Here is a 25943-nt window from a genome sequence, read left to right as displayed (position 1 = left end):
TATTATTATTTTATTCTCTTTAAAGCAGCAATATTCTCTTCAATGTTTTTCATAAAAATCTAAAATATCTCTAGTAGTCTCAAGCATCTCGTATTTATATTAATTCTAAGTGTTTCATTAAAATTTTTCAGAAATAAGTGCACTTCTAAAGAGAAAAGAAACTCAGATAAACACAGGAGGAAATCATCACAGTTGTAGCAAAAAACGAATGATCTTGAATGCTCTGAGCCTCAGCGATCAGAGAGAGAACGCGTTTGTAGCAGGGACCGCCTCTGATTAAAATCGCAGCTTCTGACTCGCTCACGGCCCAGACACAGTTTCTCCTGCCATCGGAGACGGACGGTCCAAAGCCTTCCGACACCAAAAGCAAATGCTCTTAAAGATGCCTTATTAATTTACAGGATTATATGAAGGTATGAGAGTGCAAAGAAATAAAACAGAAAAAAAGTATGCCATTTTAGAAAGAAAGGGAACCGGATCTTAAGCCTTCGGGACCAAAGACAAATATTCCATCTTTGTTCCTTTCCATTAACAGCTTCTGGTATCAGCGACATATATTCCATTCAGAAAAGATCGATTTATCGTACATTCCTTTTCAGAGAGCACTGCTTAAATAAATTTAAGGATTCAAAGCTACGTTAATTAAGTATAAAAGAAAATTAAGTATAAAAGAAAAATAACATAATTTGCTTTAATACAAAGTTTCTTTTTAATAAAAAGTCAAAAGTCTACATTAAACCAGGAAATTAATAGATCTGAATTATACAAGCTTTCCATATACTTAGAAAAACTGGAAACATATCTCATAATAAAACTCTTTAATTCAAAATATCGTCTAAAGAAAACGTCATCACGCCCAGCTGATCAGATAGGGGTTTATCCTGTCTATGAAACCAACGGTCCTCCCGGAATATGAGAAAACGCGATCTGAACGGGGACTCTGCCAATCAGGGAGTCAACTGGCATCCTGAGTCCAATTCCTCACCCAGCAGGGCAGCTACGGTCCTTCATTGCTTTCAGGTAGGCACTTAAATGCTTTTGGTGAGGAGAACACCCCGAAGACCGTGACCCCCTCCACTGACTCCAGGGCAGACGGGACGCGAGGAGCTTCCCGGCCTGGCCCTTCCGCGGCCAAAGCAGAGGGCCGGGGTGCGGCCGCCACTCACACGGCAAACTGAGGTGCCGAAGCTCCCCGCAGCGACCCCCACGCAAGGGTCTCCTCCTCCCCCTGCCGGGGCAGCTGCCACTTGAGAACTAGGAAATGGCGCGCTTCCTGCCTCCCCCGTCACACCCGCAAACAGTCCTAACAACGACTAAAAGGGGAGGGACGAGGTGGGAAGAGAAAATCTCATAAAACTGAGTCAAAGATAAAAGTCTCTTTAAAAAAAAATCAGCGGCAGGTTCGATTCACACGTCCACGTGAGTCACACGGAGACCACCCAGGAGCCGACGGCTCTGCCCCTACTCTGCACACGGTCCAGGCCAGTTACCAAAAGGCGGCGTCATAAATACCACTCAGCAGCAACAGGAGAGGGGGAGAAAAGGCAGAAGGAATCGTGTGGCGGGGACAGTCGGTCCCGTGCCATTCGCACCCACCGAGACCCTCACTGCAAAGACGCCATGGGCAAGGACAGGGGCCCAGGCCGCCCCACCGGCCCCTGAGGGCGCGGCTCTTCTGCGGTCGAGGCTGACCCCTCCACTAGCACTGAAGAAACCAGAGTTGTTCGGAAGCAGAACGCTGAGCCGGAGAAACCAACTCGCGGGGAAACTCAAGCCCCGGATGCCGCCTGGTCTCCACACCCTCACCCGACGCCAAGAGTCCCAGCCGGGGACAGGCGTGTCTCCCGGCGTGTCGGTCCCGTCTGGAAACAGGGTCCCACCGGGAGGGAAAACGCTCTGCTCGGGATCTTTGGTACATCTGGAGGCTCAGGAAACGACGAGACGAAAGGAAAGGTGAAGCGGCCAGGACGAGGAAGGCTCTAGAAGCCCCCGGGACAGGCCCGTCTCTGCAGGTCCCTTACACGCGCAGGACACAAAACCGAACCCAGACCCGAAACACGAGCACTGAATGGCTTCTCGGACATTTCCCAGAGTCACCCCCGCACTGCCCAGGTGGGGAGGCGAGTCCTCCGGCCCCAGGAGAGCCGGGCGAGAGGGGTCTGCCAGGAGCGCGCCCGCGTTCCTGAGCGCCGAGCCCCGCGCCACCCTGCCGGGCAGCTCCAACCGCCGGGACGGACGAGCAGCTGACGTGGGTTCGCCCGGGACTTTCCTTCCAAGTGGCCGCAACAGCATCGCGGGGCCGTCGGGTGTCGTGGGGGGGGCGGGGGGGGCGGGAGCCCAAGGGCGGACTCCGTGGGCTACGGGTATTGCTCCTGGCGGGTCAGGGTTGCCGCCCAGAGCCACAGCGCACACGGGCGGAGGGACCTTAAGACGCATGTAGGCGGTGCGGTTAGAAAGGGATACACGTCTCTTTTATTCCAGTACCTTCGTATAATAAAGTTAACAAAAATAATAATATACAAAAAAAATAATAATAAAGCCAGCTGGCACTGCCAACCAATTCCTGCCGCAGTCTCGAGCCCTAAGCCGGTAGGGCTCCGTGCCCGGGCGTCGGGGCCGCTGTCTGGGCGGGCGGGCGGGCGGGCGGGCGGCCCGGGCTGCGGCCACCTGAGGGCTGGGCGGCCGCGCGCGCTCAGAGCTTCCCGGCGTTCGTGTAGGTGGGGATGGAGCCGCGCTGCGTCAGCCCTTCAAACCTCTTGTAGGTGTAGTTGAGGAAAACCCAGTCTTTGGACTTGTAGTCCGGCTCCGCGGCGTTGGTCGCTGGGAAGAGAAGCGCGTGTGAGCAGCGGCGGCCGGGCCGGCGGGCAGGCGGGCGGGCGCAGCCCCCAGCCCCCAGCCCCCAGCCCCGAGGCCCGGCTCACCTGGCTGCAGGATGTCGGACTCCGGGAAGTCGTCGAAGTTGGACGTGTCGTCGATGCTCTTGATCTCAATGGGGATCGCGGCTGGCCGCTCCCTGCAGCGGGACAGGGGGGCAGGTCAGTCTCGTGACTCCCAGGACACGGTCCTTGCAGAGCCAGCCCTGTGCAGAGCCAGCACGGGCCTCAGGGGCCACCGGGCGCGGTCAGCGGGCTGTAGGCGTGTGAGAACTGCGGCAGAAGACACATCGCCCGGGGACCCGACCTCCGTCCCCATACCCCTGCCAGGACCCTGACCTTCTCCCACCTCTACCGAGGCTTTTCTGGGCAACTGGCTTCCGGAGGGCCGGTGGAGGGTGAGGAGAGGCGTGACGAGTTTCTACCGTGAGACTGATCACGGAACTGGCTCCTGGGGGCCCTATCGGGGAGTGCAGGTGGGGGACGCTCCCAGGGAGGCTCAGTAATCAGAGGTGACACAGGTGACCAAGGCGCACCGAGCAACAGGGCGCCACGGCCGTGGGGAATCTGCCTTTGGCCCGTGGGAGCAGCGTCGGGGCATGAGGAATCAGACTGGCAGGACACGTGCCAGCCCGGAGTCAGCCCCTGAGCCTCCTGCCCAGGCCAGCGCGTGGTCAGAGCAGAGGCCCCGACCCGCCAACACAAGAACCAGCTTAAGTGATGCCACAGACGCCTCCTGGCGAGCACGTGGTTCCACGCCCACAGCGCACAGCGCGTGCCCGGACGCTGGACTGTCAAGGCTGGGCTTCACTGGAGGGTCAACGCTTCTGACGCCCGCCCGGCAGTGCACAGCGGCCTGCTGACCCCGCTACACCCGCGCCGCCCCTGCAGAGTGCCAGGCTGGGGCACGAGCCCGTTTCCCCCTCGTGGGCTGGTGGCAAACACGCGGCTCCATCAAGCCCTTCGCTGCCCGGGCAACCCCCTACCCGGGAGGTACCTGATGTGACCCCAGTCGACGCCCTCGAAGAACGGGTGACCTTTGATTTCCTCCACCCCACCGTTGCCGATCCTGTTTTCCGAGTCGATGCAGAACCTAGAGACAAAGTCGCGTCTTAGGGAGGACGCAGGATCTCATTTGCGTTAATCCACGCACTTCCCTTCTGACTGTGAGCGGCTGTTGTGCGCAACGAGGGAGAAAGCTTCGATCAGCTTCGATCACCTGACGACAGTTCCACAGAGAACCACAGCACTACCCGCTCAGTTCTAGTCTATTTTTTTTTTTTTTTGCTTTTTGGGTCACACCCGGTGTTGCACAGGGGTTCCTCCTGGCTCTGTGCTCAGGAATTACTCCTGGCGGTGCTGGCCCTGGGCCCTAGGGGATGCTGGGAATCGAACCCGGGTCGGCCGTGTGCAAGGCAAACGCCCTCCCCGCTGTGCTGTCATTCCAACCCCTCAGCTCTGGTCTTCTAAAGTAATTAAATGGAAATACTGGAGGGAACAGGCACTATTTCAGAACTGATTCTCAATTAATAATACTGAGACTATTTCCCAAGGTCTTGAGTTTGCTGCCGTTTCATTCTTGAACGTTTTGCGTCTGGAGCCAGTGTCCTAGTGCCGAGCCTCCAGGCGGTTTTCCTTCCCTTCTTTTCCTTGTTTGTGGTTCTTGGGCCACGCTGGTGCCCAGTGATGGCTCCTGGCAGGGCTCGGAGGCCCACATGGGGTGCTGCGGAGGGAACCCGGGTGGGCGCACCCACTCCCGACACTGTGACACATCCCAGACCACCGGCAGGAGCGCAGCTCTGTGCCCCCTCAGGACGGTGATGGGCAGTGTCACTCTGGGCCCCCTCAGCCTCCCACGCGGACACTTGCTGCGGCTTCTCCCTCTGCCCTCCCCTTCCCCTCCCCCTTCCCCCCCCTCCTCCTCCCAGGAGCCTCCCTGTGCCCAGTGTCTGTTCCCCGTCCTTGCTCTCGCTGAGGGGAGAGGTCGGCGGCTCATCTCCCCCCCAAAGAAGGGAACCAGGATGGGCGAGGACATCTCCCGGTCCCTGTGGAGTCTCTGGGCCCCACCCAGGCCCGAGGGATCCACTGACCTAAGAATTAAGTCCTTGGCTTTCTCGGAGATCGGCACCTCCGGGGGGAAGACCAGCGTTTCCTTCCAGTTCATCACTTTCCTGTACGTTTCCTGAGGTGTTTCGGAGCAGAAAGGCGGGTACCCTAGGGTCGGAAGCCAAACTCCCATCAGCTCTCGGGGCACGAGCACAGACCCGCTGAGCATCCGCCACTAGGAGCAAACGGCCTCGAGTGCTCTGGGAGGCCTGGGAAACGCCTCCACTCACGGGCCTGACCCGCCCAGTGTCTGCAAGGCAGGAGGGGGAGCTGGAGACCCCGAGGTCCTGGGGAGCCCCTCCCCGCGACCGGTCCCGTCGGAAAGGGCCCTAGAGGGACGCGACCGCCCACGCGTGCTCCTGCGATGCGTTCGGTCAGGCGCTTCCATTTATCAAACGTACCTATCAGCATCTCGTACATGATCACCCCCAGGGACCACCAGTCACACAGCTTGTTGTAACCGGTCTGCATGAACACTTCCGGGGCAATGTAGTCCGGTGTCCCGACGGTGGAGTACGCCTGCGGGGAAGCGGCCCATCAACCCGCACTCTCGAGACAAACAAACCACTCCCAGGGCTGGACAGACCGCGCAGCAGGGAGGGCGTCTGCCTCGCTGTGGGCACCCCAGATGGTCCCGAGCCCCGCCAGGAGTGACCCTTGAGCACAGAGCCAGGAGTCAGCCCTGAGAGTGGTCCTGAGACAGACAAACTGAAAAAAGAAACCACACACACTCACACCCCCCACACACACACACCCGCCCGTCGGGCCCCAGCGCCCGGCGGCCATCCCTCCCGGCTGGCTCACCAGCTGCCTCCTGTTCTTCTTCCACGTCTCTGCCTTCCTCTTGGAATTCATGTTCTGAAACGCTAATGGCAGGAGGAGAGAGCCATCAGCGAAGGCCCTTCCCGCCAGCCCCGCCTCTCGCGATGCTGCCCCAGCCTGGCCACTCACAGAAGTCGCGGGGCGGGTTGTGGGTCAGGTTCCTGTAGAACTCGGTCCTGTGGGCTTTCTTCAGTCCCGTGCATAAACCGAAGTCAGACAACTTGACGTGACCCTGAAGAGAAAAAAATCCAGTAAAATCAAGAGACGGCATTAACCCTGAGAACAACACCCTGACTGCAAACTCCTCTTTCAAATCGCACTTATCAGACTCTCTTTTGGGGGGTGCGTGCCCAGTGATGCTCAGGGTTGCTCCTGGCTCTACGCCCAGGGCTCACTCCCGTGGGCTTGGGGACCCTATGGGATGCCGGGGATCGAACCCGGGTCGGGTGTGTGCAGGGCAAGCGCCCTCCCCGCTGTGCTATGGCTCCAGCCTGATACTCTCGCTAAGAGCTCACGCAGTCGCTATAGCAACACTGGAAATACGTGATGCCGACTGGGAAGAGCAGAGAAGCCGGAAAGAGCCCACAGCCCCTCCCGCGTGGCCGATCGACAGCCCCGCGCCCGCGCCCACGTGCCTTGGCGTCCAGCAGCAGGTTGTCGGGCTTGATGTCCCGGTGGATGAAGCCCAGCTGGTGGATGGCGTCGATGGCCAGGACGGTCTCGGAGACGTAGAACTGGGTCTCCTCCTCCGAGAGGGTGTCCTTCTTCATCAGCAGCGTCATCATGTCGCCTGGGGACAGGGGGCAGGGCCTGCTGGGGGGTCCACAAGGCCCACCCGGGCTCCCTCCACGCCCCTGACGTCATGGAAAGCCCCCCACGCCCCCGCACTAGCCAGCAGCCAGGGCTCCTGAGGGCTCAGCCGGGGGAGCGTCGGGGAGAGGGGGAGGGCACAGTCCCCACCCCCCCAGAAGCTGCCGGGCACACAGGTGAGCACTGGGGAGGCAGAGCGCAGCCCCTCCTTGCAGGCCCCCAGCCCCCAACGGGACGGTCGGTCCCCCTTAGGCAGTCACCAGCCACTCATGTGGGGACTGGTCTCACGTGGGGGCCAAGAGCTGACCGATTGTTCGCCCTTCCCTGCTCTGAGTCTCACGGGGGTCACGGACACAGCCGGGTGGGGGGGGCTCGGGTGCAAGGCACAGCTGGGTCTGTGCAGCTCCCAGCAGGGCCGGGGTCTCCTGTGTCCTCCCAACTCTCCGTAACACGTCCCCAAGTAGGACAGAGCTGACTCGGGACGACGCTGCTCCCTAAGCCCCGTCAGTGTCCGCTGTGCAGCCTGGCTGATGAGTGACGGGCCCATGGTCAGCTGTCACTGAGCGTCCACCACAGAACCCAGCCACTGCTGCTGCCGCCGCCCCTGCACCGGGGTCCCTTAGTGACAGGCCAGAGTGAGCACTTTTCACGGGCCCCCGGGAGCCCAGCTGGCTAGGATCGCTGCCCACGCTGCCCAGGCGGAGGCGGCCTGCTGAGGGCGACCACCCTGGCTCCGCTCCCTCCCCAGGGCAGGGAAGAGGCTGGGCACCCGGCTGGTGTCGCGGAACAGCAGGGCTGTGACTGGAAACTTCCCGCGGCTCCCCGAGAGGCCCCTGACACTCCAAGGGCCCAGGAAGCCAGAAGGGCAGGACTCAGGCACCGCCACGGGAGCCTCAGGGCCAGCTCGCGCTCACCTCCAGGGAGGAACTCCATGATCAGATACAGGTTCCTCTTGTCTTGGAAACTGTAAAACATCTTCACCACCCAGGCACCATCTGCTTCCACCAAGATGTCTCTTTCTGCTCGGATATGGGCCACCTAGATGAACAGATTTTGAAAGGGGAAAAAATGGATGGAAACACATTATAGGTGACTCGAGCATCTTCAGGAAGGGCCTCTCGGTCCTTGATAGCAGCGGAAAGAACACCTGCAGGCTCCTGCGCCGAGACCCAGGGGGCCTGAGGGACGAGGATTCAGAGATACGGGAGGCCGGGGGAGGGTCACAACCTGAGACTCGGCAACTCCGTGCAAGTTGGGGCTCTGGCCTGACCTTGGGAAGCGACTAGCAGTGGACAGGGCCCTGGAGACAGGCCTCCAGGACAGACGAGATGCCGCGGAGATGCCGTGGGCCTGTTCCACGGGGCTGAAGGGCTCCGTGGGGCTCAGGCTCCCCACAGCAAGAGATCAGTCGCTGCTTTTTCCCGTGGCGCTGGTTAGCCGGGAAGCGTGGGTGCAAATCCTCCAGCGCTGCGGTGTCCGAATAAAGTCGGAGAAGGTCCGCTAACAGGGCAGTGCTGACCCACACGGGTCATCTGCATGGGAACCGCCCCCAAACGCCAAGCAGCCTTGATGGGGAAAGGGGCTCCGGTGAGAGCGCCCCGAGAAACGCAACGGGCAGGAGCCCTGAACGCCCTGCCAGGCCGGCAAGTGAGAGGACACAGCCGGGCAGAGAGCGAGTGAGGGGGGAGGCACTCGGAAGCCTGAGAACTGCCAGGCACGGACCCCGGATGAACGAAGTGTTGTATGAGAGAGAGAGAGAGAGAGAGAGATGGAGGAAGAGGAGAGGGAGGGGGAGGGGAGAGAGGAGGAAGAGAGGGAGGAGGGAGAGAGTGCGTATTCAGGGTCCAGCACTCGGGGCCACGGCTGCAGGGTTCGATCCCGGCCCTCCACGCGAGCAGAGCCAGGTGGGAGCACACCCGCATCACGGGTCCGACTCGCAGCCTCCGCATGACACACAGGCCAAGTCAGGCTGCAGGGAGCCGTTCCGGTGACCTGATCCACCCCAGGGGCAGCCACGGGGTTCCGGAGACCTCCCGGGTCTGACCTGCTGCGTCCGGGCCCGGGACCCCAACAAGCGAACACACGTGGGCGCTACTTTCCACTCACTGACCGCCCAGCCCAGCCCAGCCCTGACCGCCTGCGCGGGTGACTGGGCGCAACACGGAGCAACACGGTCAACATGGCCACTCCCAACCCCCCTGGCCTGCAGCGCCGTGGGGGCTCTCCAAGTTGCCCTTCGGCCTCCTTCGACATCCTCTGCTCCTCCCCGGGCCCCGCCCACTCTCCCTCCCCAACACCCCGCCCTCCAGTCAGCACCTACAGCAGCTCCCAGGGCCCTGGCGAAGTGGTCTCCTGTCTGCCCGTGCCAGGGGTGCCTCTGCCCCTTCTTGACCGCCCCGGGGCCCCACAGGACCCCCTGAGCATCCCTGCCTCAGTCAGGAGCCCAGGCCTGGGCGGCGCCCTCACTCCTCACACAATGCTCCTGCCCGCACTCGTGATGGCCCCTGCCCAGCCTGGCCTCCCTGTCCCTGTCCGCACCAATGACCAAACACCCCCATGTTCGGGCACCCCAAGGGCCGGCTCTCTCCCTCCCTCTTTTCCCCAGAGCCCTCCAGGAAGCCCCCAACCCTTCACCCCTCTCCCCTCCCCTGTATTCCCTGGCACAGCACCCGCCCGTCAAACCCCAGGTCCCACCTGATTCCTGCCCAAGCGGCTAGCAGCGAGCCCAGAGAAACGTCCTCAGGCCCTGCCTGCTTCACTGCTAGGGCACTCCTGCCTCTGCCGCCAAGGTCCCCATGAGGCCTCCCCACGGCAGCCAGGCGGGAACCTGGCCTGGCCGGACCCCCCAGCTGCCTCTGCTCCCGCTTCTCCTTCCTGTCACCGTGACGAGGTGCGTGTAAGTTCCCCGGGTGACGCCTTATTGCAACGACACAGCGTCACGGTCTCACGAGCTCCAGGTGTGTGCCAGTAAGGTCACCCATGTGCGGACAGCTGGTTGTCAACAGCGGAGCAGGGAGGCGGCGAGGCAGGAAACCGCAACAAACCGTGCAGGGAGAACTGGGCGGTCACGCGTGCAAACCGCATCGGACCCGTTCCCACGCCGAATGGGTGAGGGGCCTCAACGTCAGAACTGACTCCTGAGAGATGCCGGGACACAGGCGGCCCTGCCGGACAGTGAACCTGGGGCAGCTTCCCCGCGCCAACGCCGCTGACCGAGCACGCAGAAGAGAAACGAGTGGAACCACATCGCACCGAGACGCTTCCGCACCACGAAGGCAACGACGGCCAGAAGCAGAGGACCGCACGGCCCGGGAGAGAATGCGGCACGCCTCTTCCGGAAAGGGATCGATACCCGGGATGCGGAAAGCTTCGAGAACACCCAAAAGCACCCGACAGCAAAAGCAAAACCCCACCAACCCCATCGAAAAAGTGGGGGGAAATAAAAACTTCCTCCAAGACGTCCTGATGGGCAGTAGGACTGCACGACACCCGTCATCGGGGGAACCAGGGAGAAACCACGAGCTCTCGGGGGAGAGGACCCGCACACGCAGCGAGAGGGAGCATCGGCGGAGGCTGACTTCCAGGGAACCAGTAGCCCAAGAACCGAACTTCCACAACCCGGCAGGCCGCTTCTGGCAGGGCCCTCGGGAGAGCCCTCTGCACCCTGTGCTCACGGAGCACCAGTCACAAGAGCCAAGGCCGGGGACCGCCCCAGGGGCCAGCACAGACGGGGTGAAGAACTAAGGTCCGACGCAGCGCGCAGTCTGACCCAGGGACAAGAAAAGAAAACATGAGATCACGCAGAATGTGGTTACGCGGCCAGATCCGGAGAGTCCCCTGCTGAGGAAGACCGTCAGGGGAGAGGGGCAGACAGAATGAGTGCTCCTCTGCGGGACAGAAGGAAGCGTCACAGGAAATAACAAACGGCCAAAGGCGACAGATCCTGAGACCCTGTCTGCGGAAGTGAGCTGACTGCTGCGGCGGGAGACAAGCACGGGTCCGCACACAGGCGTGCGTGCATGTGTGTGTGCGTGTGTGTTGGTGTGTATCTGCATGTGTGTGTGTCAGTGTGTATCTGTGGGTGCGTATGTGTCGGTGTGTATCTGTGTGCGCATGTGGTGTGTATCTGTTGGTGTGTCTATGTGCGTGAGTTGGTGTGTAACTGTGTGTGCATGTATCTGTGTGTGCACACATGTGTGCGTGTGCACGCGTGTCGGCACCAGGCAGTGGCGGGAGCAGCAGCCCTGCGGGGAACACGCGTGAAGCCCGACACCGACAGTACTGCGGACCATGGTGACTAAAACTGGGCCCGGGGTCAGAGGTGGATCCCTGGGCACCAGCCCCCTCCCCCAAGTGGGCTGGGAGCACCGTGACCCTTCGAGCACAGCCACGGGCAACGGAAGGTGCCCGGTGGCCTGCTGGGTGCCGGCCTGGGGGGTGGGAGACGCGGGCGGGCTCCCACCTGCTCCTTCTCGAGCATGTCCGCTTTCCTCAGGATCTTCATGGCGTAGATGTGGCCCGTGTCCTTCTTCTGCACGAGCCGCACCTGCAACACAAGAACATCCCACATCCCGCTAAGAACGACGGGCTGTCACTGACTGCTACCACGGGACCGAGCTCGGGGACAACGAGGGAGGGTAGGAGTCTGTCGGGATGGGCATTTGGGTCATTTTACTCAAGTTAAACTATCTCGGTACAAGCCTGGGTGCACACCATGCTCCACCAGGCGTCTCCACCCTGATGCGAAGGAGGGTTCCCCACTGTTACCCCGCAGGCAGCGGGCGGGAGGCCCCTGTGCCCGGCGTCAGCGCACCTCTCCGAAGGCGCCTCTTCCTATGACCTTCAGAGACTCGAAGTCGTCCAGGCCGAGCCGCGTCCTCTTGAGCCGCAGAAACTCCGTCTCCTTGCGCGCGTGCTGGGACCGGCGCAGCTTTTTCTAGACGACAAACGGACAACAGCTCGGGTCACGCGCAGGGAGCCGGGCCAGGGCCTGCAGGCACGCACACCCGCACTGTCCCTCACGGCCCCCAGGTGAGGAGCGACCCTACGTGGGAAGAAGGAAGCAGGCCAAAGGAATGGTGCAGACTTCTAATAACGACCGATCTTTGTTCTTTCTTGCTTTTTGGTTGGTTTTGGCCGTTGGGCCACACCTGGTGATGCTCAGGGGGTCACTCCTGGCTCGGCACTCAGGAATTACTCCTGGCAGTGCTTGAGGGACCATCTGGGATGTGGCGGACCGAACCCAGGTTGGCCGCGTGCAAGGCAGATGCCCTCCCCGCCGCACAATCACTGCAGCCCCCTGTCTTATCCCTGCGGGGGCAGCAGGCACTCCGTCCTGGCCAGCCCGCCAGCCCTCACACCCATGCCGCCATCGCAGCAACCCCACGCCGGGAAGCGCCTCTGGAGCCCGGAGGTGGGCGTGCAGGAAGCCTGTTTCAGCCGAGTGCCAGCTGGCACATGCCCATCACGAGGGCAAAGTCCACCCTGGGCAGACCTGGAGCGCGAACTCGCCCCTCCTCCAAGCACAAACATGAGCCTCTTAGGGACCCCTCTAAGAATTCCCTCTGCAGAGGTCACGCGAGGTGACCCTCTCCAAGTGTGGAAACGTCCAGAACCACAAGAAAGGCGCTGCCTCGGGGCACCGTGGGAACCTGTCCTTCCTCTCTCCACACAAAGGGAGCGGGAGGGTTGGCTGCTCGCTTTCTGGGTTTGGGTCACACCCAGCTTTGCTCAGGGTTACTCCTGGCTCTGCGCGCAGGAATTGCTCCGGGCAGTCTCGCGGGAGCTATCTGGGGTGTGGGGATGGAACCCGGGCTGGCCGCACGCACGGCAGACGCCCCCCGTGTTGTCCTGATGCGAGGCTGCGTTTCTGTCGGTGTTGCTGACACACTGAGCCGCCAGGAGAGGTGACAGGGCTGTCACGTGTGTGTCCGAGCGCAGACGGGCCACGCCCCCGTGCAGCCCCTTGAAGGAGCGCCGGCTTCCTCCTCAGGACATGAGGGGCTGTGTGTCACACGGACATCAACGCAGGGAGCGACAGGGCCCAGCCGTTCCTCTGAGCGCGTGGAACCCGCGCCCGCCACACCCACGAGAGGAGGCTTGTTGCTGCTCCCCGAAGGCCGCGGAACACGTCCCCCACGGGATCCCAGGGAGGATCCTTGACAGATGTCACACGCGCGTGTCACTGCCTTTCTCGGTTAAGATTCAAAGAAGGGGCCAGGGCGGTTGCACAGCAGCAGCGCGAACACCCGACCCACGGTCCACACGGTCCCGAGCACGGCCAGGAGTCACCCCTAAGCACCGCAGCTGTGGCCCAACACCCCCCCAAATTTTAGTTCAAAAGAACCCGTAAAGAACACGAGTTTTAAGACCACACGGGATACTAGTTTTACATCAATAATCCGAACAAAACAAGTGTGAGACTATACTCGAAACCAGCCACACGGTGGCACTGTCCCATCACGTCCAGCGGAGCAGAGGAAATGAAAGTGCAGGGAGCCCAGGCCAGCCGGCAAAGGGCAGCAGCACCACGCGGGGCTGGCCTCGGGGTGGCCCCATGGCACTGCAGCAACCCCAGGGAGGAAGAGCAGCGAGTGAAGGACGCTGACCAAACACGAGCGGGAGAGAAGAACACGGACACCAAGCATGAGGGGAAATGAGAAATACAGACTGAACGTGGGGGGAAAGTGAAGAATGTTGTTACGATCTTCCTCAGTTAAAAGCCAAAGAACAGGGAGCTGGAGCAGTAGCACAGCGGGGAGGGCGTCTGCCTTGCACGCGGCCGACCCGGGTTCGATTCCCAGCATCCCACATGGTCCCCCGAGCACCACCAGGAACAATTCCTGAGTGCAGAGCCAGGAGGAACCCCTGTGCATCGCCGGGTGTGACCCAGAAAGCAAAAAAAAAAAAGAACATAAATGTGCTTTAAGAATAATATACCGATTTTTTTGTGAATACTTTTGGGTTTTATAGATTCACACAGCTGATTTATGAGGTAACGAATCATGAGACCTTGCTATCGAATTGAAGCAAAGGACATGTAAGAACCCAGGAGAGTTCTAGGGCCGAGACGGGGAAGAGCACACACGGCAAGCATTCGCCCTGCATGCCGCCAGCCCGATTCAACGCCCAGCAGTCAAGAGTGAGCCCTGAGCACAAAGCCAGGAGCGCTTCCGGAACACCACCGGGTGTGGCCCGAACCCTCTTACTTTCCCCCTCCCCCCACACACTCCAGACGTGATGAGCTTCTGCTTTGGAAAGATGATTCAGGGGGTCCCAGGGCAGAAGGGAGGGGCACCGCAAGAGCAGCGGGCTGGCTTCCGACAGAAGTTGAGCAGAAGAGAGCACAAGCACCTCTGGAGTGACGGGGCTGGGCAGGAGCGGGTGGCCGAGGGGACAGTCTGAGGCCGGAGGGTGGACAGGTCAGCATGGGTTGGGATGCAAGCCGGCCCAGAGACCGTCTCCACACCCACATGGGCCTGAGCAGGCGAAGCAGGGGAACGGACGCGCACAGAGAGCACCGGGGGACAGGGGCGGGCACAGTGGCCAGGGCTCCCCAGAGGAGGCGCTCGAAATCACCACTAGTGCTGCTCCCTCCCCTCCCCCCACAGGCCCCGCCCACCCGCTCTCACCTCTTCATCTGCCAGTCCTTCCTCTTCCATGGCCACTTCCAACTTCTTCTGCCTTTTCAAATGAAAACAAAAAATTAAAACTAAAGACAGTCCTTAACATCCCCCTTTTAAAGATGAACATTTACTTACTAAACACTACGAATTGCTATGCTAAAAAGAAAAAAAAATCAAGCTGAACAAACATAATTACCAAGAAACTCTCTTCAAAATAGTGACATGGCCTAGATTTTGCTTCCTCATGCTGGTGAAGCAATTCACTTCTAAGGTTGTATGAACCTTGGCTAAACGACTGCGGTTCTGTTATGGGAACTCCTGCTAGCTAGTGTTCCAACTGCCAAAATCAAGAACACTCAGCATCACTCAAGCCCTGAGTGTCAACCAACCGCAGCCTGGGAATCTCCATCTAGAAGCCCCCGAGTCTGATCCCGTCTCTAAGCCCCCCGAGTCTGATCCCATCTGAGTCTGACCCCGGCTCTCAGCCCCTGAGTCAGGATCCCGACTCCGACACCTACTGGCTCCATGAACTTCTTTGCATCCTTCCCTTGAATTTCGAGCTTGATTTTCCCAAACGCTCAGGAAAAGATATCACCGCACACATGTATATTAAAAAATAAGCAACTGGAGCTGGAGCGACAGCACACTGGGGAGGGCGTTTGCCTTGCACGTGGCCGACCCAGGTTCAGTCTCCAGCATCCCATTATGGTCCCCGAGCACCGCCAGCCAGTAGTGATTCCTGAGCGCAGAGCCAGGAGTAACCCCTGTGCAACACCGGGTGTGACCCAAAAAGCAACAAATAAATAAATAAAATAAGCAACCCTGTAACCGGGACTCCTGCTTTTCTAGAATAGCCAAGTTCCCAAGGCTGGAGAGAGAGTGCAAGAGGCAGGGGCGTTTGCCTTGCACGCGGCTGACGGGGGTTCAATCCCCAGCACCCCATACTGTTCCCTGAGCACCCGCCAGGGGTGATCCAAGAGCAGTCAGGCGTAGGCCTTGCGCACTGCTGGATCTGGAACAAAAGCAAGACAAAAATGCAGAACGAATGCAAACAGTCACGTTCCCATCCTCATGTCTTAGCGGAGCTTCAACAGCGCGAGCTCGGCGTGGAGTGGGGCGGCGGGTGCCGGGAACGGGACACCCGGGCGACTGCAGCCCCCAGACGGCACGGGATTGCGTGTCCCAGCCTGCGGCCGGGCGAGCTCTTCATTCCGGAAGGAGCCGGAAAGGGTGTCAGGAGAAGGACCGAGGATGAACCATCACGCAGAGGTCCCGGTGGGCCGGAGAGCGAGCTCAGGGGCTGGACACAGCCGGGCACGGGAGAGACCGCAGGTGCCCTGAGCACTGTCGGGCTGGGCCCCCCCACCCCTACTCACCCCTCGGGCACTAGGCCCAGAAAGGGAGCCCAACCCTTTATAGAACTTAGTTGCCTTCCCAGGCAAATTCCTTACAACCGCTCACAGCCGGTCCATGCAGATGCCCCAGTGACACGTTCCATCACCCTCAGCACGAAGAACGGTCCCGCGGGCACCAGCTACCCCTGCAGACTGCGGGCGTCTGCACCGGGCACCGTGGGGCCGTGGCTCTCTGCCGAGGGCTCGGGGCTTTCTCCAGAGAAGGAGCTGAGGGAAAAGTGTGTCTGGGCAGCACCAGCAGTGCCGCCTCGGGCCGCGGCATTCAAACGTGGAAACGCTCGCCTGGAACCTCCAGGAGGTGCTCTAGGTCCCAAGAGGCCACGCGCCTCCGGCATGAAACAGGGGCGAGGGACACGAGAGGGCAGGAGCACGGGCTGCCGCCAGGGCCACGGCGGGCGGCATCTGTCGGGGACGTGCTGCCACCCGTGGCCACCTCCAGGCCGCCTCCCCACCGAGAGCCTCGCCACCCCCTGGGGAGGCAGAAGCCCCGCGAGCCGTACCTGGTCTCCCGCTCCTCGTGCTGGGTGATCAGGTTGCTGTAGAAGTTCTCCAGCGTCAGCTTGGCCACGGTCACCCGCTCCCGGGTGTGGTTGCTCATAGGAAACGGGGCTGTCGTCCCGGCCGTCATTGCCATAGTAACCGACACTGCAACGACACGGAACGCGGTGCTCAGCGCAGAGTCTCTGCCCCCACCGACTCCAGGCGGTTCCATCTCCCCCTCCGAGCAAAACGCCGGCCCAACGGTGAACACGTGCGCCAGATGCCAGGGAAGGAAAAGGGCTGTGACAGCTGGCAACGCCGCCGAGTCAGCTTGTGCCACCACACACGGCCCGTGAGAACGGCGCCAGTCAGCCGCACCGACATGCGGACACGTGAGTGGCCGTCAGGAATCCCGGAAAGGCTCCCTGATTCCACTGCCTTACTCCGGAGGAGGTACAAGTCCCGCCAACGTTCACGTCCACCCCAAAGGAAGGCCCGAGAGCAACTGCTCTCAGTAGAAGTGTCTGGATCAAATGTGCTCACAAGTGCCCACCATGAGGCTGCAGGGACGGGTCCGAGGAAAAGCTGCCGTGGGGACAAACTCCGGCTGGGGTCCATGTCCATCTCATGCCCAGTCTCAGTGTCCTGCCACTCGGGAAAGTGCTTCCAAGGTCATTTCAGCACATTTCCCCAGACCACAAGGCTCATTTCATTAAAAAAAATAAATAAACAAAGCCACTTGGACAGTCACCGAGCAAGAAGCACCAAAGGAGCCGAGGCAGCTGGCATCAGCGGCATCGGGCCTGGTGACCCTCTCGGGCTTTCTGCCCGCCGCTGGCCGCTCCCTGCTGATGTCATGGGGCCTGGCCCAGGACGGGGACGGAGTCCAGGGCCCAGCAACCCCTACATCCGAGCTGGGCGCGACTGATGCACTCAGAGAGCAACACGCTGCTCACACGACCCTTCCCGTCACTCGGTGAAGACAGACAGAAACCTCCACTTCGTCCCTCAGCACCTCCCAGGGGTCTCACTACAGAGACTCACCCAGCAAGGCAGGAACACTAGAAACCAAGGCGCGCCCCCAGAAACGGCCGTGGCACCAGAGGAAACCAGGGGAAGACACAGGAAGCCCGCCAAGCTCAACGAGCAAACCAGTGTCGCCAAAGACTCCAGTCCCAGGAAAGCCTCAGTCAGTGGTTCAGAGAAGCCGCATTCAAGGGCTCAAAGGCACGACGACACCGTCAACGCAGAGTCAGATGGGAAAGACTACGACGGCCAGAAATGACAGACGTGAAGAACGCGGTGTGTGATACCAGAACCTCACAGCTCTGCACAGCAGAGGAGAGGCTGAGCGAGAGACTGAGGAGGAAACTGCTGGCTGGGAGAAACAGGAGGGAACAGCACAGCAGAGATGGGGGTGGGCTGGACAGGAGCCACGTCAGAATCCTCGGAGTCTGCGGGACGGGAAGGCACGGGTCACCGCTGCGCTGGAGAGACGGCACAGCAGGTGGGGTGCTCGCCTCGCCGGCTGCCAGCCCGGGTTCAATCCTTGGAGCACTGGCAGGGGCAACTGCGAAGTGCAGAGCCGGAAGTAAGCCCTGAGCATCACCAGTGTGACCCCACAAAAAAGCAGACAAACAAAAACAAACAACAAGACCCTCCTGGAACCGATCTGAACGGTCTGAAGCACCCCAGCGAAAACAGGCTCGACTAGGAAAGTGCCAAGACTCGCTGGGCTCAGAACAACCGAGTCCAAGACTCCGAGAGCTGCTGAGAGCGGCGGGATGGACACAGGAACGTCCGTGCGGGAAAGCCCTACGCACGCGGAGCGCCACGGCAGGGACGCGCCACCTGGACTTTGTTCCTGAACGCTCTGGGCCTCGGGGGCCTTCCTCGCCGATCCTGGCGCGTGCCCTCCTCCATCTGTCTGTCCCGCGGCGAGGGGAGCCTGCGTGCAGGGCCCTTCCGCATCGTTTCTGAGCATCCCTGGGAGCTGCGTCTGCCAGAGGCAGGCGGGGAAGCTGAGAGCAGGGGCCGGCATCGGCTCTAGAACCCAAAAGGCAGGCGGCTGGGCAAGGACTGCGCGGGGGAAACGAGCCAGAGGCCAGAGCGTGGCGCGGGCCTGCAGCGGGCAGTCGCCCCCTCCCCGAGACAGAACGTGCAGCAAAGCCCACGGCCCAAACCAGCCCCGCCACGGAGACAGACGCGGCTCTGAGCAACGGTCTCATCCCCCTGGGGTGCCTGCGACGTCATTTAAAAGGTTCAAAGCAAATTCAAAAGCATCGTGAGCAAATGCTGGTTAAGCGCTGGGCTGTCGGCCCCAGAACGCTGCCATGGCAACGCCACCAAACCATTTTAGGGACTGCCCGAGTTCCGCTCTGCGAGCAGGGGTTCACCAGTTGAAGCAGGAAACCCGGCGCAGGGCAAAGGGCGCACGCGGGAGCATCCCCGGCTGCCGGGAGCCGGGACATCAGCAGGACGCAGGCTGAACTCGACACAGGTAGGGAATCCAGGTGATGCCCGTTTCTTGTGGCAGACTTCAGTCCCCTGGACCCTCCCGAGGGGGCTCTGTTGACAACCTAAGATCCAGTCAGCCTCCTTTGGGTAACAGAATTCTCTTCAAATGCCAACAGCAAAAAAATACTATTTTCCGGACAAACATTTAGAGGGAGACACATCCAAACTCCCACAACGTGGCCCCAGGCGCCCAGGAGAGCTGCTGGCTTGTCTGGGTCTGCAGCCCACAGACCCTGCAGCTACTCTGCCAGCTCCGGGAGGTGAGACGGGCAAAAGCCGCACTCACGCTGCGCAAGTCTGAGTTTTCCCCCCAGGAGGTGACGGCACACAGGGACACCGGAGGCAGAGAGGGGGCGCTGAGCCGGACCCTGGACAGCTGCTGAGTGGCGTCAAGTTCTAGAAGCAGCTCTGTGCCAACAAGGGTCACAAAAGCCGGGTACGTGAGCCGGGATGGAGATTCATTGGGTGTGATGAGAAATCAGGGGGCATGAGGCTGGTATCTGCACCGTCCAGAAAAACAAAATGCTTTGATTCGACTCAGAAGACTGGCTGGTTCAAAGCGAAGCAAACGGCCGGCCCGGAGTCGCTGACCACGCTGGGGACAGTGGGGTCTTCAGGACTCTCTCTGCCCAGGGACTCTGCCCGTGGCCAAGGGGCTGCCTAAGCCTGCCCAGCGTGGACTTGGAGACAACTCTCCGGAAACAAAAACTTACAGACTCTGAAAAAACGTGGAGAAACGGTTTTGCCAGGTGTGGAGTTTCCCACCTCGAGGAGGGGCACCAGACACGAAGAACGACTTGGGTCCCCATCAGCCTCACACGAGGAGGTGCGCCGTGTCCTGAACCAGCTCAGGGGCGAGGCGCGTGCCCCACCCGTGCGCGGGACGCCTGGGCTTGCTCCCCCGAGCCACCCCCAATACTCTGGCAACTGCACCCGGAGCTATTTGTCTGGGCACAGGAAATGAACTCACATTTCATGGATTTGACGAGGAGACTATTAATTGTAATAAGAATGAAGTCTTTTCCTTTGTGTTAAAATGACACTAGTAATACTTGGAAATTAACACTTTTGACAGAAACTGAGTGTTTAAAGCAGGTAAAGGGATCTATCCGATAACCTTTCAGTATCTGCACTGCTAACCATAATGACCAAAAGGGGAGAGACAGAAAGAGAGGGAGAGGGAGAGAGAGGGGGAGAGAGAGAGGTGCCTGCCATGGGGGTGGGGGGAGACTGGGGACACAGGCATTGGTGGTGGGAAACGTGCACTGGAAGAGGGACGTGTGCCGGGACACCGTATGCCTGAAACCCAACCATGAACAGCCCTGCGACTGCGTGTCCCACTGCGATTCAACCGAAAAATAAACAATTTTTCTACGATGACGCTGGCGGCGGAGAGCGGGAGCAGCACAGTGGGTAGACACTCCCTTGCACGTGGCCGACTCAAGTTCCACCCCCAGCGTGCCACGGGGTCCCCTGGGCCCACAGGAGCGACCCCCGAGGCAGAACCAGGAGAAAGGGCTCAGCGCTGTGAGGTGCGACCCAGAACAAACAACAGGGCTGAGTGCAGACGCCAAGGGACACCGGAGCCCCCGGGCCTGTCACCAGGACACACGTCCCCAGGCACTGCAGGAGTCAGTATGAAGTCCCGGGTTGAGAAGCCTCAACCCAAAATAAACCCCAAGAACAGAAACTACAAAGTCTCCTAGTGTCCCATTAGAGTTGAGCAACATGCCTACAGGAGACACCTACCTGCAACAAAAGCCAAAATCCTGCCCTTCGCCTTGACTGAAAGTAACATTAGGGTATAAAAATTTATCCAACACAAAACCAGGAGCAGACTCAATCAAATTATCCCAAAAAATGATTGAGATGACTGGTACGTATTATTCCGCAAATTCATTTTTCCAGCCAATCGGACACTGTTGTCTCTTGCGAAAACACTTTCTTTACCCAGGAAAAGAACAGGGTACAAATCGCACGTCTAATCCTGGACTGATGAAAGCCACCGCCGGTGCCCCAGAATTCCCCACCCCGGGGCTTTCCCCAGACTCTGAGTCCCTGGTGGAGACGCGAACGCGAAGTCCGACTCTGTTCACGTCTGGAGCCGAGGGGCAGAGACGCAGACGGGGCCCTCGGGCCTCCTATGAGCAGAGGTGGCTGCTCCCACCGCCCTCCACCGAAAGCCCCCGGAGGAAACCAACTGCTGTGCCTGGCGGGTAACGGCCCTGCGCTCCATTTTCACGCGCCACGTTTCGAGGAAAGGTCCGAAGGAACCGTGATGCCCCGGGCATGCCCAAGCTCACCAGTTCTCCCAAAGCCATCACCAGCTGCGGCCACTAGACGCCCTCGGTCCCAACAGGTGGGACGGCCCCAGAGGCGCTGGGTTGCAAACCACCACTCTTCCGTGGGAGCGGGGACATTTCACGCGGGCGCATTCCAGCCCCGACCACCCGTCGCTGGCTCTATCCCTCCCCACAGGCTCTGCAGACGTGCAGAGCAAACCCGCGGCCCACGGCAGCTCCAGGTGGCCCTGCCGGAGACGCAGACTCGGAGCAACAGGTGCAAATAGGGCCCCACGAGCGCCACAGTTTCCTCTTGCGGAACTGTATCTCTTCCCTGTCTGTCACGTAGCGTCCGCGGAGCCCGCTGGGGTCTCCAGACATGCTGGTAGTGACCACGGCTCTGTACTTCCCTCTGCAGAGACTCGAGGGTGACAGGGCGGGGCACTCCTGGCTCAGTGCTCGGGCAGTGCTGAGGGGAGCCTCACCACCTGAAGGTGCACCAGGGGCTCTGGCGGGGCCTGCCCCGAGGAGACTCAGATGCTGGCTTGATCTCCTATTAGCCTGCAGAGTCTCTATTTCTTCAGAGGTTCCGTGTCGGCAGGCTTTATGCTTGTAGAAATACATTCATTTCTTCTAAATGCCCGGCTTTGTCCGACTCCAACTGTTCATATTAGCCTCTTGTGGGTCTTTGTATTTCTGTGGGACCCGCTGTAATATCTTCTCTTTCATTTACAACTTAATTTATTTGGTACCTTTTCTTCTTGGTGAGTCTAGCGACAGACTTAAATTTCAGTTAAGTTCTCAAAAACTTTTAGTTATTCTGTTCGTCTTTCCTATTGGCTTTCCATCTTCTATTTGACTGATTTTGTTGTGGTTTCATTATTTCCTTCTTCTGCAAACTTTTTTTTTGCTTTTTTTTTTTGGGTCACACCCAGCAATGCTCAGGGGTTACTCCTGGCTCTGCACTCAGGAATCACTCCTGGCGGTGCTCGGGGGACGATAGGGGATGCTGAGAATCGAATCCGGGTCGGCCACGTGCAAGACAAACGCCCTACCTGCTGTGCTATCTCTCCAGCCCTGCTTTGTTTTTTTTCTTAATAAAGCGTCCTCTTAATTTATCACCTCAAACTGCTTCTGATACACCCCATATGTTTGCTATATTGCATTCCCATCTGCACTGATTTCCCAGTGTTCTGACTTACCACTGCCTCTCTCTGCACGTCTCCCCTTCCCCCTTGGCAGCAGTTCCCTGGAGACGCAGGGTGAGCACAGCTGGCCCTGACCTCTCACACCCCGCAGACACTCAGGAGCACCTGGACTGTGGCGCCAGCCCTGCTCGCTGGTGCCCCTCCAGGCCATGGCTCTCACATGGTGCCCCACGTGGAGCTGCACAGGGGCTGGTGCCAGCTCCCGGCGCCCTTGGGGCCCTTCCCACCTTTTCCTTGCCCGTGGGTTGTCTAGAAACGCATATTTTATTCTCATCACTGTGGGTTTTCGAGCCTCTCTCAACGTGATACTGGGACGTTTTATACAGTATGGCAAGAAACCACCCTGGGTATCACCCTTGTACTTGTGACAACGGTCCGTGGCAGACCTGGGGTTGGACCCCTAGCCACTTACTACCCAGGGCCTCCGAGGCTTGGCACAAAGGTGCCCCTGGGCCCTTGCTCGCGGGACCCCCTGGCCATGGCTTAGACACGCGTGGGACGGCAGACACCACGGCCAGTCAAGACGACAGCCAGGGAAGCGCCTGTGAAGGCTGCCAGAAGGTTTGGAGCCACCCAAGGCTGAGTGCTGGCGCGGACAGCCGGCAGGAGGAGCCTCGGCACACACAGGGAAGGCGTGCCAGCGCCCGGGAAGGGCAGCGGGAATGCCACAGAATGGAACAATCCAGAAGCAGAGCAGGGAGCTCCAAGTGAGGGAGTGAGGCTGACGCAAAGGCCCGGGGAAGGAGGACCAAAACTCGGGAAAACAACGAAGGAGCCGCTGGAGGCACAAGTGGGGCCTGGCAGCCCACGCAGACGAAGGAGGGGGATGTTTCTGGGCACACCTCAAGCCCCCGCCTTCCACAGGACTCTTCTCCCTGCGGACACGCCCACCAGAACCGGCACTCCCCGTTATGCTGTCTGGTAGGATGAGGCCCGCGATCCTCTCTGGCAGGGGCTACCCTGCGAGCTTCTAAGTTCACTCTTCCTTTTCATCTTTCGTCGCAGTAATTCCACCTTTTAAAATCTGGCCTAAGAAAAGAATAAAAGTTGCTATAGGAATTTCAGAGTTTTACTTAAAATAGTTGATGGGTCTCATTCTCCTAAAGAGCCTTGAATATAATCTCAGGGCTAGGATGAAAGAGACGTTACTGGGGCCTGCTTGAGGCAATCGACGAATAACAGGGTGATGAAATGAAATGAAATGAAAATGAAAATAGTATCACACCCACCTATCTGCTTGACTAGGAACACCTGTAAAGGTGATGAGAGGCTGCCCCAAAAGCCTCCATCCCTCGCCGAGAGCCCGGCAAGCTACCGAGAGTATCCCGCCCACACGGCAGAGCCTGGCAAGCTACCCGTGGCATACTGGATATGTCAAAAACAGTAACAATGAATGGTCCTCATTCCCCTGACCCTGAAGGAGCCCCCAGTATGTCATCGGGCTACACTAGCACGTGACAGGGACAAATGGAGACATGACCGGGCCCGCTCGAGCAACTCGTGAGGTGATAGTGATAGTGATACTTAAAATAGCACAGCGGGAGGGTGTTTGCCTTGTGCACAGCCAGCCTGGCCGAACAAGGTTCAATTCCTCCGCCCCTCTCGGAGAGCCCGGCAAGCCACCGAGAGTATCTCGCCCGCACGGCAGAGCCTGGCAAGCTCCCTGTGACATATTTGATATGGCAAACACAGTAACAAGTCTCACAACGGAGACGTTACTGGGCCCGCTCGAGCAAATCGATGAACAATGGGAGGACAAAGTGACAGTGTGACTTAAAATAGCAAAAAGAAATTTTTTTCTTTTGCTTTTTTTTTTGGGGGGGGCACACCTGGCGATGCATAGGAGTTACTCCTGGTTCATGCACTCAGCTCCTCCTGGTGGTGCTCGGGGGACCCTATGGGATGCTGGGAATCAAACCCGGGTCGGCTGCATGCAAGGCAAACGCCCCACCCGCTGCGCTATGGCTCCAGCCCCGCAAAAATAATTATTTAAAATTAGGCCAAGGGGCGGGCTGGGGATGCGGCTCAGGGAAGCGTCCATGTCCAGGAGGCCTGGACACACCCTCCTCTGGGCCGCCGGGAGAGGGCTGCAAACCCGGCACTGCAGAATGGCCCCAGAGAGGCAAACAGGGGCCCCGAGAGGGCCCGACGGCGCCTGGCACTGGGCGGGCAGCACCGCCACGCCTGCATGGACAGCGACAGCAAGTGGCCCTCGGGGAAGGCGCTACCCAGTGGGACCCTGAGGAAAGGCCCGGGGACGTTCTGGCTCTAAGAAGAATGCTCCCCCCTGCCCCCCCCCCGGCGAAGACCACGGCTGGTCCACGCTCAGTGGGATTTGAAGCAACTATTTCGCGCTCAAAGGTGAAGGGTTGGAGTGAGTTGGGAAGCAGCCCCGGCTGGGCAGCAGGGCGAGAGGACAGGCCGGGTCAGGGACAGCTAAACAGCGACAGACACACAGACACAGAAGGGCACTCGGAACCCTCTGGCTCTAAGGGAGAACGAGAGTAAAGATGCCCCCGACCTGCACGTGCGTTAGATTCCGGCAACATGACTCGAGGGAGCTACAAACTCACACGGACCCCCAGGACCCCCAGAGCTTCCTCATCGCCGCGCAGCCCTGGAAGCGGCTCGTGGGTGGCCCCTCCCTCCCGCCGGCCTTGCTGGCACTTCTCATGATCTCCTTTCCCTCACACGGGCCACCGGACCGTCAGCATCTGCAGAACCAGGGGGCAGGGAGGCTGGCACGGACTAAAATTAAAGCATGATATCACCAAACCTACAATTTTAAGATAAAAGGAGCTGCGCGTTATTTTAAGTTGCTTTGAGTCATCTGAGTTCTTCCCAGAGAGTCTGTGACCGTCACAGACGGCCCAGAAGTTGCCCCCAGCTGGAAGCAGACGGACCATGTGACCAGCACGGGCCCCGTCCGGCTCACAGCCAGCAGCGCCGGGCTGCCGGCCAGGGCGCGGAGAGCCAAGCCCGGCGCCAGTGACCTTCGGGATCAATACCCAAACCGTTCCTTGTCCGAGTGTCCAACGGAACCCCGCCACGCCACTGAATTATGATCTCTACCACACAATACCGGTTTCTTTGGAAAACAAATATAGGCAAGGAGAAATGCCTAAAATGGAATAAAAAGTCAATTGTATAGCTGGCTGTCAGCAGGATTTCCTGTCATTCAGGCCCGAGCGCTGGCGAGCCCGCCCGTCCCTGGCCTGGAGGGTGAGGGCGGGCGGCTGGCCCTGCAGAGGACGCCAGCCCTGCGCTCTCCGCGCAAGGGGCCTCGGCGCAGGCAGGTCACGGGACCCGCAAGTGGCGCTCCGGGCACAGCTAGAGCGCCTGGGCTCGGCCCGTCTCTGCCCTGGGCCGGCAGAGAAGCGGCCCAGGGAGCGGCGGGTCCCCTGAGCAGGGCAGAGGAGGACGGGAACGCTGCTCGCCACGCCTGACGCAGGGCACGGTGCCCTGTGAAATCTCGCCACCGCGACCTGAAAAAACCCAGGAGCACCCGAGGCCGGTGCGTCTCAGCCGTCCCTCACCTGGGCCCCGTCCCGTCAGCTAGCCCACGCCTCACACCGCGGCCCGCTCAATGCACACGATTTCCCCCGCCCGGCCTGGCCTGCCGAGTGGCTCATGCCAAGGGAGCGAAGCCAGGAGAAGGCGGAGCCCAGCGGGCTCACCCACGGGAGGTCAGAGCGGACAAACAGGGGTCCGAGAGGCAGCACCGGGCTAAGGCGCTTCCGGGCACTGGCCAAGCCCTGCTCGATCCCAGACAGTCCAGAGGGTTCTCTGGGCCCTGCGCATAGCT

The 25943-nt window shown here is 59.9% G+C and overlaps 1 protein-coding gene across 1 annotated transcript in view; it reads right to left on the bottom strand.

Annotated features, from left to right (window-relative positions):
• Window positions 1-2637: 2637 nt before the first annotated feature.
• The window catches only part of STK38L (serine/threonine kinase 38 like), a 43521-nt gene continuing 20215 nt past the window's right edge, over window positions 2638-25943 (bottom strand). The window contains exons 2-14 of the mRNA XM_056134578.1: window positions 16152-16296; window positions 14243-14294; window positions 11425-11547; window positions 11074-11157; window positions 7526-7649; window positions 6437-6591; window positions 5931-6033; window positions 5784-5845; window positions 5381-5498; window positions 4964-5087; window positions 3871-3966; window positions 2922-3013; window positions 2638-2820 (exon numbers count right to left, since the gene is read on the bottom strand). Coding sequence (XP_055990553.1) covers window positions 2693-2820; window positions 2922-3013; window positions 3871-3966; window positions 4964-5087; window positions 5381-5498; window positions 5784-5845; window positions 5931-6033; window positions 6437-6591; window positions 7526-7649; window positions 11074-11157; window positions 11425-11547; window positions 14243-14294; window positions 16152-16285 — 1395 coding nt within the window. The 5' untranslated portion in view covers window positions 16286-16296 and the 3' untranslated portion in view covers window positions 2638-2692. The remainder of the gene's footprint in view (window positions 2821-2921; window positions 3014-3870; window positions 3967-4963; window positions 5088-5380; window positions 5499-5783; window positions 5846-5930; window positions 6034-6436; window positions 6592-7525; window positions 7650-11073; window positions 11158-11424; window positions 11548-14242; window positions 14295-16151; window positions 16297-25943) is intronic.

This window comes from Sorex fumeus, unplaced genomic scaffold (genome assembly GCF_029834395.1).
Source record: "Sorex fumeus unplaced genomic scaffold, SorFum_2.1 ptg000100l, whole genome shotgun sequence".
NCBI lineage: Eukaryota > Metazoa > Chordata > Mammalia > Eulipotyphla > Soricidae > Sorex > Sorex fumeus.
This window is presented reverse-complemented; position numbering and strand designations above follow the sequence as displayed.